The sequence below is a fragment of the Falco cherrug genome, chromosome 2, assembly GCF_023634085.1.
Source record: "Falco cherrug isolate bFalChe1 chromosome 2, bFalChe1.pri, whole genome shotgun sequence".
Classification (NCBI taxonomy): Eukaryota; Metazoa; Chordata; class Aves; order Falconiformes; family Falconidae; genus Falco; species Falco cherrug.
The window spans coordinates 23,376,657-23,391,125 of record NC_073698.1 but is presented as its reverse complement, the minus strand read 5'-3'; the positions used below and the strand labels follow the sequence as shown (position 1 = coordinate 23,391,125).

Below are 14,469 nucleotides of genomic sequence, written 5' to 3'. Positions count from 1 at the left end.
TGTCCTCACTAGATTTTCCAGAAACTTTGCCGTCATTCATGGGCTTTGTCCTCACAGAATTCCCATGAAGTGGATGGGAAGTGTCACCACCTATACAGATGAACAGTGGGTCACTGGGTAGATGACAAGTTTTGTCTGGGGCCACCAGGAAAATCTGTTTCCATTCAGATGTTGAAATGAAGGCCTTTAAGACCTAGCTCTAGGTTCTTTCCACAGGACTGTTCTTACCGTCAGTGTCACTAAACAGAAGATGTCCTTTTGGGTCTACACAAAGCAATATGTTTTTTCTTTTTTTCTTATCAAAATAAAATACTGTAGAAAAAGGTTTGCTCAGAGGGAATTAAAAGTTTCACTCCACACTAAATAGGATATTTTGGGTTTAGTTGTGGGATTTCTTATATCATTACTATTATTATTAATATTGATCATAACTCACAAGAGTGACATGTAGTCACCTAACTTTAATGAATTAAAGTTTACTTTCCTGATTTATCATAACACTCCAGGCTTCCTCTATAACGAACAGAACCAGACAAACATCACCAAGGGGCGGTGCAGAGGAACGAAGCTGGGTTAATTAGCATTGATAATATACAACTGTGGGCTGGCTTCAGGGGCGGTGGGTTGGCTGATGGAGACAAGGTGCAGCTGTGGCTGGTTCTGTTGAGGGGTTGGGCAGCCAATGAAGGGAGAGGAGGAAGAAGCAGAGAGAAGGGAGATGCCTTGCTCTTGTCACTGACTCCCTGAGATGTTGATTAGTTCAGGCTAGTACATAACCCTCAGATGGCTGAAGTCAGGCCCTCTGAAACCTGCTCTAGATAGAGTTAATTAGTCTTGAAATCCCCTTTTATTTGTTCTTTCAATTTTTTTTGGCTGGAATGACAAAACTGTTCATGTGAGAAAAAAAAATATCTCAGTTCTAAATATAGCAGAGTCTACTGGGAGGAAGTTGAGTGCCAAAATCTTTTTATGGGCTTTATTGCAAGTAAGAGGATGCTGAGCAGGGAGGAATAGAAAAGAACATCAACACATGAAGTATGTCCAGTAGTGGAAGTTATTTCATTGGAAAACATTGAGAAGTGATAAAGCTCAGCAGGACCAGTTCTTTGCCATTTCACATTGACTTTATTTTGTGTTTACAGAAGGAGCTACAGCCAGTGAGTACAAAGCACTGATGACTGAGCTGAAAATCCTGATCCACATTGGACATCATCTCAATATTGTGAATTTATTGGGAGCATGCACAAAAAATGGAGGTAAAAATATCTGCACTGCACTGAAAAGGAGTTTGGATCACCTCCCAGTAACAGTCAGTTGGCTGTGTTGTTTTTCATCTGAAGATTATAAACTTGAAATATTTGAGCTTGTCCTGTGGTTGGTGAAGAAAAGAGATTTTTTGCTCGTTTAATGAAGTGATTAAACGTTTTTCTCTACTTAAACTCTCTTTTAGTGTTAACATGAGAAGTGTGAATTTAGGACCATGCTGCTTGTCCTTTATCTCACTTCACTGCTCAAGCTAAACATGATCTTGAAAGGCTGGGAACAAGGGATGCTGTCTGCTGGCCCTGAACAGTGAATCGCAAGGCAAATGTTGTAAAAAGCTGTGTGATATTCCACTAAGAAAATCAAAGGGCCACTATGAGTGATCGTTTGTTTTGGATATGTCACCTATTTAGATACGCATTTTATATTTGGGTATGTGTATTAGAAATGCACACCCAACAGTGTGCCCAGGTGGCCAAGAAGGCCAGTAGCAATGTCCTGGCTGGTGTCAGAAACAGTGTGGCCAGCAGGGCCAGGGCAGTGACCGCCCCCTGTACCGGGCACTGGTGAGGCCGCACCTCGAACCCTGGGTTCAGTGTCGGGCCCCTCGCTGCAGGAGGGACGTCGAGGGGCTGGAGCGTGTCCAGCGAAGGGCAGCGGGGCTGGGGAAGGGGCTGGGGCACAAGTCTGATGAGGAGCAGCTGAGGGAGCTGGGGGTGTTCAGCCTGGAGAGGAGGAGGCTGAGGGGAGACCTTATCGCTCTCTGCAGCTGCCTGAAGGGAGGGGGTAGGCAGGTGGGCTCGGTCTCTTCTCCCAGGTAACAAGGGACAGGATGAGAGGAAACGGGCTCAAGTTGCGGCAGGGGAGGTTTAAATTCGGTATTAGAAAAAATGTCTTCACAGAAAGGGTGGACAAGCATTGGAACAGGCAGCTCAGGGAGGTGGTGGAATTGCCATCCCTAGAGGCATTTAAAAGATGTGTAGATGTGGTGCCTAGGGACATGGTTTAGTGGTGGACTTGGCAGTGCTGGGTTAACGGTTGGACCTGATGATCTCAAAGGTCTTTTCCAATCTAAGTTATTCTATGATTCTATTTCAGTTCAACGTGTGTGGGTTGTGGGACTCCAGTCTGAATGCAGCCTGCCCAAAGGGGAAATTGAGGGTCCCTCAGGACCCAAATTCATGACTCAGTTCTCAAAACTTAGGTCCTTCCCTGATTTCCAGAAACAGTATTGTTCTACTAACATGTCCGGAGTCCTTCAAGCAGCCTTCTACTTCATTAGGACATGTTAGTTATTCTGGACTCAAGTTATAGTTGCAGGCACGAAAGACTATTCTCAGAACCGATGCTGCCTAGTATTGCTTTACACTGATCAAAATGCATTTTCTGTTTGCCCAGGGCCTCTGATGGTGATTGTTGAATACTGCAAGTACGGGAATTTATCAAACTACCTGAAGAGCAAGAGGAATTTTTTCTGCCCTAACAAGGTGAGGAGGCAGGTGCCTCCAGTAGGGTTCATCTTTACCTAACTTACGTGTTGGTATTGTAGATGTCAGTCTCTGAGCTAGTCTCCTTAGACTCTCTTTTATCAAAGAAGCAAAATGGTTGCAGTTCACCTGACCTATTTTAATATTTGGTGTGGGATGTATTGTGCCAGGGAGGGACTCATTTTTTTTTTTTCCTTGACTGCAAGGAGACTGCTGGGAGTAATTCAGCTGGAGCCGTCTACGGCAAGAGGAAGTGAATCCTAGCCAAAGTGTCCCCACATGCTCTCGCCCCACTGCTGACAAACCCATTCCTGGTGAGCTTGGGGTCACTTCAGAGGCTGGTGTCAGCGAAGCCAAAGGAAGTGGTTTTGCCCACTGATTTCAGCACCGCTGGGAACACAACTGAGATAATGCCATTTAAAGCTCATGTTCCAAGGCACCCTAATATTGAGAGATTTGCAAGTAATATTATTATTGTGTGAGGAGAAGGGCTATCAAGAAGAAAAGAGATTAGTGTCTTGTCCTCACGTCCCACAGCCCTCTGAATCAAATCTACGGCATGTTTCTTATTACAAACCTGAACCCAAATGTGTCAACTATATCCCTGCTTGTGCGTTTTCAGCAAAATCCCCTGGAGGATTAAGGGCTATGAAGTAGGATTTAGGAGCCCAGACCCAGAAAGGCAACCCTCAAAAACCTGCTCAGCTGTGCCAAAAGTTCAGCAGCATCTCAGGGCTTTTTTAGGAGGTCTGTGCCAGAGGGCACACTCAGGAGGATGTCCCCAAGGCTGTCTGTATTGGACTCTGCATGAAACGCAGCAGCCGCCTTCTCCAACGTGTGGTTGTTGGTGCAGGATGCTCAGCAGGGAGCATGGCCATGCAGGGTGCACCCTGGGGGTAGTTGCTCATATGCCCCCTGATAAAGAGCCTGCCCAGACTTGGTGCTCCAGCACCCTTTGGAAGAGTGCCTAGGCCGGAGGGCGGAAGGGAGCCCAGCTCTGCACCAGTGTGCACAGGGGAGAGAGACAGGGCAGGACAAATAGATAGGGAAGAGGGGGCAAGAGCATGGTCAGGCAACTAGGCTGCTCTCCAGGTAGCAGTGGGAAAGCATTTTCCACATCATGTTGCATGTATCCCGTTGAACCGTCATGGGCCGTAACATGAAAGCATTGGATAAAGACATTGGGGAAGAGAGGCAGTAGCTTCAAACAACAGCTGTGTTTCAAACACAAAGTGCCCTTGCTCCTCGTTGGAAGGGCTTACCGCCCCACACCAAGCACTGTGCAGGAACATATAGGTAGATGCCTTAAGGAGCCTGGGACAAAAAGCTGCTGCTTTATTTTGAGAGGGCTGGGACACCTGCACTCTGGGCACATCCTTCTCAACTCATCCCACCATGCTCTTTCTCTGGCTACTGGAGACAAATAGGCCCTTTCAGATGTTTCATTTCAGGCTGAGATGAGCCACAGCTCAGTGGATGTGTCCCTCCATGGACCCTGCAAATCTTCATCACATCAAAGGTAGCCCCCCACCTGGGTTGCCCCAAAATCATGCACTGGTGCTCCCAAGCCATCACATTTCTGCCCTCTGGTGATGGCAACCTTGGTGGAGCGCAGCTGTGCCACCAGCCCCCACTGGCCACAGTGGCACTGGACACTTGCACCCATGGGAGATGTGACTGTACATGCCACGGACCAGCATTTTCTCTCAGCGGAGAGGCAATAGAATTCTGACTCTGTTCCTCTCCCACCCTCTCCATCACTCTGATGTAGCACCTCTTCTCCTCTGTTTGTTTGAAGGACTCCTCTCTGCAAGGAGAGCCAATGAAAGAGAAAAAGGATATTGAGCCGGTGGAAGGCAAAAAACAAAGGCTGGCCAGTGTCACCAGCAGCGAGAGTTTTGCAAGCTCTGGGTTCCAGGAAGATAAAAGTCTGAGTGATGTGGAGGAGGACGAGGAGGGTAGGTATTAATTCCTTCCTGTCCCTACACTGTCTGTGATATTTTTACAACATACTGTGCATCCCTGAAATTTTTTTCCTCATTTATCACCCTAATAAACATCCGTGGGAGACGCTCACAGGGTCATGTCCAGAGGGTAGAAGATTTAAAAAAAGATTATTTCCAGGGTTACTAAATCGGACAGGAAAATGTGTGATTGTTTCTTCTGACTGCTCCTTATCTTTGGGGAAAACATAGCAGTGTCCAAAGCACAGGGTATAAAGCAAACACTATTTTTGTTTCCAGTGACAGTGGGTTGACCTTCAAGTACTACTCTATGAAGACTGAATTTATGGGAGTAATAGGGTCAGTAAGAGAAGGGGAAAACAACTGCCTTGTGAGCCATCTTTGTAACAAACCTTGTTTTCCACCTTCCCAGACACTGATGAGCTCTACAAGTTGCCCCTCACTATGGAAGACCTGATCTCTTACAGCTTTCAGGTGGCCAGAGGCATGGAGTTCCTCTCCTCCAGAAAGGTGAGTTTTGCACTGGGGATTTTTCCCTGCAGAAGGATGGGATTCAGAAGTGAAATCGTGTCTGCGTTTCGGTGACACCTTCCTTGGGAGAGCTCCCAAAGGAAGAGCCGTTTTCCTCTTGGTGTTATAAATATAATGTGTGTTTATCCAAGTCTCCATAGTCCATAAACACAGGATCATGGCTGAAGGCAGTGGGTCAAGCTCATTCATTCAGGGAAGATCTTTTGGGTGTGGTGGGTTTTTTTCTTCATTTCAATCTATATTAGGTAGGGAGGTCCAAGTGAATCAGCACTTTCCCTGCAAATGTCAAGGGGCTTAAAAATTTATCACTTTCTGGACTTAAGAATTTTGTTTTTTAAAGAACTGCTACTGTTTACAATAGCTCCATGTAAACTATAGCCAAATTCCCCCCCAAAATATTAAATTGATCTCTCAAATAACAATAATAGTAATAATTTTTAAAAGGATATGGGAGACAGTCAGGAAATTTGTGGGCAGGATTAAGGAAATGCAGTTTGATTGTGAAACCATTTTATTATAGTGCATTCATCGTGACCTGGCAGCCAGAAACATCCTTTTATCTGAGAACAATGTCGTGAAGATCTGTGATTTTGGCCTTGCAAGAGATATTTATAAGAATCCTGATTATGTGAGAAAAGGAGATGTAAGTCAAGATGCTGTTTATTTACCCAAATGTTTCTAACATACCATTTCAAACTGTCCACCAAAATTCTCTGTAGATGCTCACATTCCCTGAACTTAAGAGCTTGAAAGCTATCACAGTTTTTATGTGAAGATGAACTATCCAGATGCTTTGCAGATCTGGAAAGCATTTCTATCCTCAGGCATAAGGCTTGGACATGCTGTTTCACAGCTCTTCCCTGTTAATACTTCAGATATTTTTTAGATATGTTTCTTGGCTGGCTCAGCATAGCCCCCTTACTCAGTAAACTTCTCCCAAGGAAACCAGTCCCTCTGAAACAAGGTGCGCATTCCTCAGTGCACCCGGTGTCCCCAGGTCCCCAGGGCCAAGCAGCACCTCGAGCAGCTGAGCCGGACTCACTGCCTCCAGCACCTACTCTTTTTTTTTGTTGTTTTTTTTGTTGTTTTTCTTCTGCTGCTGCAAAAAGCAGGCAGTAAGCCCCCTGCCAGGCCTGCTGTGAAGACTGGGTCAGCAAACTATGCCTGCGCCCACTGATGCCATAGGAACTTGGTGTGGGCTTTGGGGTCATGCAGGAAGTCTCCTTCTGGAGGTCTCACCCACCTGCCAGCTATTCCCTCATCCATAAATAGCTTTCAGGGTTTACGGCACTACATGCTAGCTGGGAAACATTGTTCACATAACTTGGGTGCTGCTCAGGAGACCCTAACAGGCTGCACTAAGGGATTTCAAGGGTTGCTCATATACTCCTGCAATTCAGGCTCTGAAAATTCCCCCGAGAACATCTCCAACACCATCACAGAATGATTTGCATTTGGATGTAGGTTGTCTCCCTGTCTCTAGGCTGCTGGCAAGAGACATCTGCATAGCGCCACATCCCCATAAACAAAAGACCTGGCCACTCTGGTCACAGGTTTCCAATGTCTAGTGTTTTGTGCTACACATTTTAAAAATGACCTTTTATTCTGACAATTTATTTAAAAAGCATCTGAATGAGTGTGAGTTTATCTTGACTGCCTGTAAGGAAATCCCACAGGTTACTGTTTGAATGGTAATTATTTACATAATGAATAGTTTATTAATCTACAATTAAATTATTTTAGGCTTTGAAAATAATAGTCACCTTTGTCTCTTTTACTCCAGGCTCGACTTCCTCTGAAATGGATGGCTCCAGAATCCATATTTGATAAAATCTACAACACAAAAAGTGACGTGTGGTCCTATGGGGTCTTGCTGTGGGAGATATTTTCCTTGGGTACGTTACCTGTGCACCCCGGGAGCTGGGCTCAGCAGCAGGGACTTCATCCTGGGGAAAAGCAACCATTACCTTCCATGAGGTTTTCCAAGGTCTTTAATAAGGAAAGCCCTAAATCAGGCAGAGGTGGGGTGTGGGGGTAGAGGGGAGAACTGTATGTATCGTGCCTCTGTGACCTGGAAATTTTGGTGCTTGTAAGGACACTGAAAGCTGACTTGCCAGGCTGAAAACTTTAATGGATAGCATAGCTATCTGACAACTTTACCATCTATTCCTGCCATAGGCAAAACCTAAGCTTCCTTCTTTTCTGTGTAGAAACCCTTAGCAGAGATGCAGAGCAGCACAGCTGGAGCAGTCACAGCGTTTTGACTAATAGCACAAACCAGGAAAACAGAGCAAATTTTCAAGTGTTTTTATTGAATGTGGAGCCCTGTGGGATAACACACAGCTGTGGGCCTGGATCAGCAGCTGCCAGGGACCGAGGCATCCCCTCCTGTGCCGCAGATAGCGTTTGAGACACCAAGTGGCATGGGCTGGGTGCTCCCTCAAAAGCTTACTTTTCCTGTGGGAGCAAGGGAGCTGAACACACACAGAGGTCTTTGCATGTCTCAGCCTGTGTCACCCGCATTTCCAGCCTGGGAGCAGGTGGTTCCCCCAGCCCAGGAGGGACCCAGCACACCCCTCACCCAGGCCACTGGATGCAGTGGGAGAACAAGGATCTGCACATACGCCACAGAATGAACTAGAACATGCAATCTGAAATAAAAACTCAGTGAAGATTTGTTCCCCCCTTTCTTTCACGTGGATAAGGCAGGATACAAGATGTACACTGAGTAGGAACAACAATGACCGTCAGAATAAAAGAATCTTAATTGGGTTCAACATAGAGGCTGACAAAAGAGGCGAACAGCAGAGGAAACAATACTGTACAATTCTCAGGACAATCAATCATTTATTAGTTTAAATACGTGTTGTTGGTCAGCCTGCCAACTCTTGTGATTTTTATGGTCAGCCTCATACTACATGTTGTTTTTTTTTCTTAAGGCCCCATCTCCTTGAACCTGGTGGACTGTCTGACTCTCTGAAAGGTCTATTTTGCGTTTTTCCTTTCATTTTCCTTTTTCCTGATTTTTTTTGTCTACAGAAAAAAGGCCAACAGCACTATCAGACTGCATCTTAAAAACACAGGAACTAGAAGAATAATGCACATGTACTGTAACCTGATTTAAAGCCATGATTTTACTATTTTCAAGGTGGTTTTGAGCATTTTGGGTTTGTTAATACTCAGCTTACTAGAATTTGGGGTGGTCCAAACCAATAAAGACATCAGACCTAGCTTTTCTTGAGGGTTCTTTTTCAAATCAGATGCATTTGTATTTTTTGCATTCAGGCCAGGTAAGCACCACCCATAGTGCTTGCTTTGATCTTGCCCTGCTCCAAGGACCAGCCCCCTCAGCAGCAGTTGCAGGCAGGGGCCAGACTCCACAGTGGGGGATGCCCCCAGGCTCCCAGCTCTGCAAGCAGATGCTGCACACCCGAGTGTTGGAGGGGGATGTGTAGGGCCAAGGCAAGGTCACAGGTACCCAGGTCAAGGCCTGTATGACCATGTTCTCCCAATGTCACCTCCAGGTGCCTCTCCTTACCCCGGAGTCCAAATAGACGAGGATTTCTGCAGCAGACTAAAGGAAGGCACAAGAATGCGAGCCCCGGAGCAAGCAACCGAGGAGATGTAAGATGCCTTTCTCTGCTTGCTTTGTATGCCGCTGCCCGCCCAGGCTGTCTTGCAGATGATGTACGAGTCTCTGTAAAAAGTACCCTGTGGCAATATGAGGAACACCAACCCAATGCTGCCTCGTATCTTCTTGCTGTCGTTAGCATCTTCTTGTATCTCCCCAACCCTCGCCCCCCTGGCCCTCCTGTGGCTTAGGAGAGGGTGAGGAGGGACGTGGACCTGACCCTAGGGCATGACCGGGGCTGCGCTCCGAGGGGAGCTGGGTGAACAGCCCAGAGGAGGAAGGTCATTCATTCCTCTCCAAGTTTAATATTTACCAATGTGCACACAGATAAGTGCTGGAGGAATGTGAACATTATTAACATCCTCTTGACTTAGGATGTGACAGCAGAGGCTTCCTCACAAACACGCAGGTGATGAGGGTCCACCCGTTCCCAGAGGTGATGCCTGATGGCAGAGGAAGGTGACAGGGACCCACAGCCTCCCAGCGCGTGTTGACTGCAGGGTTTGTCTAAGCCCTTTCACTGCAACATCAGCTGTTCCTGCCTGGTCCCCTTCCTCCAGGTGCAGCTGACGGCTGCTGCTGTACGGCCAACACCTTTTCGGAGGCTGGGGGGGTGTCCAAGTGAGACGCTGAGTTTTCAGTCCCTCTACCCTGGGAGTGGGATGGAGCACCCTGCCTGGAGAGGCACCTGTAGCACGCTGAACATGCACCCCATGGTACAAATCCTTCACAAGTGTGAACACATCCAGGGTGTTTTACCTCTGGAGGAAAAATCAAGTGTGTATAGGTGTCTTCACTGCCTTTTCATGTGCTACATCATGACTCTAAATAGCAACACTTACCAAAAAATAGTTCTGAAAGAAGAAAAAGGATGCAAGCCAGCCATGCCTATCTGGGACTATTACCCATTGGCTAATTTTATTATCCTAGTGACAGTAGATAAGAGCTTTTTTTTTTTTCCTCTTCCACATATTTTATTGCAGGAAGGAAAGCTTGACTTGACCAATACAAGGAAGTGACACATTCATATAAGTCAACTTAGGATGTCTTAACTTAAACATTGCCAGCTAATAGACATTTAATACAAAGGTTTAAGGCTTAATCAGGAATAAAAAAAGAAAGTATGACTAGTTGGCTAAATTATTCTTTTGATGTGGTCTTCCCAGTGTCTTGTGGGAAGAAGCAGTTTTTTTCTGGTTTTGCGAAACGTTTACTCTTATACTTTTAGTAACAGGCCTCAGTGCTGGAAAGCATCTTGGTAAAATTAGGCTGGCTCAGGAGTTAACTCTATTGATGACAAGCTGTCAGAGACTGCACTGCCTTGGATCAAAGTGAGCTGTAATCCCACCCCGCTTTGCTTTTTTCCTCACAGCTACCAAATCATGCTGGACTGCTGGCGAAGCAATCCCAACGACAGACCAAGGTTCTCTGAGCTGGTGAAAAAGCTGGGTGACCTGCTGCAAGCGAACGTCCAGCAGGTACTAATGTCATGACCACGTGGTGTCACTGAAGCAGGGCGACCGGCCACGTGGTCCTAGGAATAACGCTTTTATTTCTTATTTCCATTTAGGAAGGCAAAGACTACATACCCCTCAATACAATATTTACAACAGAAAGTGGGTTTCCCCCTGCATCTGATCCTTTGTGCAATGAAAATATTTCTGTTACAAGCTCAAGTTGTGAAAGCACCGAAAATGTCAGGTAAGATAAGCAGGACTAAGACCGAGTTTGTTTGTTGGGTATTGCAGCTCGCTGCAGAGCCTGGTTTGGACCTGGATGGCAGAAAACACTCAGAGACACCCCACATAGCCTGAGTGTCCCACCAGCCACCAAGCCACCACCGCCAGGATCCCATTGGGCTGGGACAGCCCTTAGGGGATGTCCCTGCCCAGGGGGACCATCAGGTCACCGGGCTGGGGCGCTGTGAGAGGGGCAGCTGTGTGCACCTCGGGGCTGGGGGCTGAGCTGTGGGGAGGGGTCTGGCTAACAATTCCTTCTTGTGTAAACTGCCTTGGTGACAGTCAGGCACCTGCTTGAAGAAACAAAGAAATGCCTAGTGCTTTCCTGCTTATGCACTTCACACTTCCACCAAAAATTGTCCTGCTTTTCTTGTTGAACAGATACATAAACACTTTCAAAATAAAACCACCCCAGCGCATAAAGACATTTGAAGAGCTTCCCATCAAGGAAACGCTTTTATTTAAGGTAAGTGACTCCTGGGCCAAATGGTATGCCATTTATTATTTTTTTTTATTATTTGTGTGACAGATTTATGCAGAGGGAATCAAGATGGGGTTTTACTGCTTTATCAGCTTTAATGATACGAGGTGCAAGATTAGCTGTGCTTGCAGCGTGGTGTTATCCCACTGTCCTACAAATTGGGGTCAGCACATCCTTGCTGACTATGCCATAAGCTGCAAACACTCCTCCCCTGATAAGAAATGGCTGGTGTCAGTAGGCCTGAAAGGTACAGCTGCCAGAGACCCACCTGAGTCTCACTGGTGTCAGAAAGCCAGTTAAAACCCCTTGGATTTGTGTTTTCACCTGAATAGTAGCACACAAAGGAGAATTGTGGGTCACATTTCCATCAGAGGTCCCCAGTAGGAACAAGTCCTGTTATCAGATGGACAAGCTGGAGAAATGTCTACTAATGGGGCACACATACTGTTTTGGTGGGGGTGGGCATGGGTGAGATTTTGGGGGAAGCTTTTAGTGACCCAGTTGTATGCATTAAGCGGTGGGAGGTGGGAAAGGCACAGTGGTGGTCACAGGGTTGAAGCAGTGGCTGGCCAGAACCTCACCTTGCATGTAGATACTTATCTTTTAGCAGTCTGTATCTGCATTAATTAGCATGTGTTTGCTGCACTCCAAAGCAAGGACAGTCTGGAAAGGCACCATGAAACACCTGGGCACTGCAGCACCTCCAGCAGCATGGAGCTGCTGTCTCTGAGAGCTCTCTGGATATAAATGACCAGATGGATGCTGGAAATCAGACCGAAAAAGAATTTAATACATTGTAAAAATAATTTTCTGTAGTTAACACCTAATAGAATTGTGTCTTTCTTTTTTCTTCAAGGATTATCAAGCAGACAGCGGGATGGTGCTGGCTCCAGAAGAACTGAAACGCTTCACGTGGACAGGCAGCAAGCAGAAACGGACACTCTTTGGGTCTGTATTTTATGTTCCTTTCTTCTCCTTCATGTTTTAGAGGGCAAAGGAGGATTCAAGGTACCTGTGATAAATCATGCCTAATGAAACTAGCTGAGGTGTCCCCAGTCCCTGCAAACGCTCTTGCTGAGGCATGTCCTGCTCGGTTGAGTAAGCAGTCACACATCTCCCACACCTAACGCTCCATACACCTTCGAGGAAACAAATAACCCTCAACCCCTTTGATGCGCCTCATCAATATGATTGATTAGCACTCTGTTGATCAGCCTGATCCCCAGTTTAATGCCCAGCTGGACAAGTCAGTGCCAGAGAGTGCTAAACCAAGGTAGAGGTGGGTAACCAGGAAACAAGCCCTTGGCAAGGGAGAAGAGGAACGTGTAGCTGTGAAGGATTTGCATTTGTTTCTGCAAGTCCCCAAGGGTACCCCAGCTGGGACAAGGCTCCCCACGCTTGTTTTTGCCCTTCTTTTCCATGACTCAGCTAAGCACAGCCCATTTAACACCCATGGGTTCAGGATGCTAAAGTGGCAACTTTACAATAGATGGATGTGAGGGCCTCACTTCTCTTCCTGCCTTTAAGCACTTTAATATATTGGCCACCTTCCTCCACCTAATTCCTGACAGCTGCCCAAGCAGTGAACTAGGGCTGCTCCAAGAAATGCGTTGCACTGACATGAACTTTCTGTAAATGGGAAATGTTTATTTTCTCAATGCCAAGCGGTGTCTCAGTTCCCAGCCGCTGTGAAGCTGGCAGCATCCGTGGCTGGTTTCAGCTTGCTGTTCTCAGCCAGCCCAGGGACTGCCCAGACCCAACCCATCGTTCATCTTATGCTGGCAGGAGGTCAAGGCCATCCTGCCATCCTGCCTGTGCCGAATTTGTCAGTGACTTGCAGCTGGGCAAGCCGGGAGGTGTAGTATTGTCTCAATGAACAATTGGAGCTGGCTGAAACGTGCGGTCAAAGCAGAGAGGACTTGCTTCAAGAAGAATTCCAATGACTAAGAGGGCATTGGTTGAATGCATAGACATATGTAGTAGGAGAGCGTGCATGCTCACACGGCCAAAATACGCAGCGTGCAGGGTAAACGTGCTGCTGGCAGGAGTCTGCAATGGGGCACTGCTTATGCGTGGCAAAGCCGGGGTGATAAAAGCCGCTCCAAACAAGTGCTGGGAAACCCTTTCTCCTGCCTTGACCTTTCAGAAAACAGGCTTGTAAGCGATTTTACGGTACTTGTAAACGTATGGTACTTGCTGGCAGATTTTATCTAGGCATACTCTCCTTCGAGGGGCCAGGTATTACAGAGCTTGGCATGCATGTGGATGACTGGGTTCCAAAGGATGCAATGTTTCCTAGAAGTGGTTTAATCAGTTTTTTCTTTGCATGAATGTGACATTTTTGAAGGCTGCTGTCAGTCAGCCACAGAGACAACATGGCAACCTCCCCAAATGAAATGCAAGAAGTGCCTTTTTCTTTGCGTGGCACAGAATACATGGAGGGTACCACAAGCATCCCTCTGGAACTGCTTTAAGGACCATTTTCAGTTGCAGAAGGAACAGGAATGCTTGGATGGGAAAAAAAATTGAACTCAGCAGTGGCTGCTAGAATGTAAATCCTTGGGGAAACAGAGCAGTTGGCTGAGAACATACAAGGTCATCAGGCCTGCAAGCTAAACAAGTGGTACTGTAGCATTATGCCAAAAAGCACTCATGTATGTGAATGCATACAGTAACCCTTTAGTCTGCACACGTTCCTAGAAGTGGTACCTTCTTAGCTAAGCATCTTTTACTCAGGCTAAATTGGAGCAGTAAGTAAATACTCTGAAAGTCGTACTGAATGCTGGACAAGGGGGAGCCTGGAGGGCTTTGTCACACGTCAGCTGAGCTAAGCAGATGCATAGCCCTGCTTCTTCCCGTGCATCTCAAGCATCCTATTCTGTGGTCCTACCCCATCTCTTGTGCTGACATTTCTGCTTGGCTTGCCTTGCAGAGAGCTGGCTCCGGTTGCTGCGTTATCAGAAGAACGGCCCCAGAACCATTTCTGAGCAAGCAATAGCAGCTCACCGCCAGGGCAGCTGGTGCCAGCGACAGGCCAAGGCAGGGGTCACCGCCCCACCCCCACCCCCCCATTAGCTGCAGCTTACAGCTAGATCACTTTCACTGTGATGCCAAACCACTCCCAGACACTCACCCTCACACTGTAACCCTCAGCACTGCAGTTTAGGACATAGATGCAGGCAAATACACTCGCACCAGCAGATGGGTCCTGAGCCGAGACTGAGGGTGCTGTAGGGCTGTGCCCTGGCGGCTCCCCACTCACCCGCAGGCTGGCCTGCCGTTCCCTGGGCTGCCTGTTTCCCTGCTGCCCAGGGCAGAACGATTGGACTTGGTGTGGTTTTTTGTCAGTTCAAAGCACCTGAAACCGCACGAG

General features: G+C 47.0%; 1 protein-coding gene across 1 annotated transcript in view; it reads left to right on the top strand.

Annotated features, from left to right (window-relative positions):
• The window catches only part of FLT1 (fms related receptor tyrosine kinase 1), a 117,848-nt gene that overhangs the window by 98,489 nt on the left and 4,890 nt on the right, over positions 1–14,469 (top strand). Inside the window, exons 19-29 of the mRNA XM_055702683.1 lie at positions 1,143–1,256; positions 2,662–2,750; positions 4,549–4,708; positions 5,127–5,224; positions 5,766–5,888; positions 7,029–7,140; positions 8,770–8,869; positions 10,249–10,354; positions 10,447–10,577; positions 10,997–11,081; positions 11,953–12,044. Coding sequence (XP_055558658.1) covers positions 1,143–1,256; positions 2,662–2,750; positions 4,549–4,708; positions 5,127–5,224; positions 5,766–5,888; positions 7,029–7,140; positions 8,770–8,869; positions 10,249–10,354; positions 10,447–10,577; positions 10,997–11,081; positions 11,953–12,044 — 1,210 coding nt within the window. The remainder of the gene's footprint in view (positions 1–1,142; positions 1,257–2,661; positions 2,751–4,548; positions 4,709–5,126; positions 5,225–5,765; positions 5,889–7,028; positions 7,141–8,769; positions 8,870–10,248; positions 10,355–10,446; positions 10,578–10,996; positions 11,082–11,952; positions 12,045–14,469) is intronic.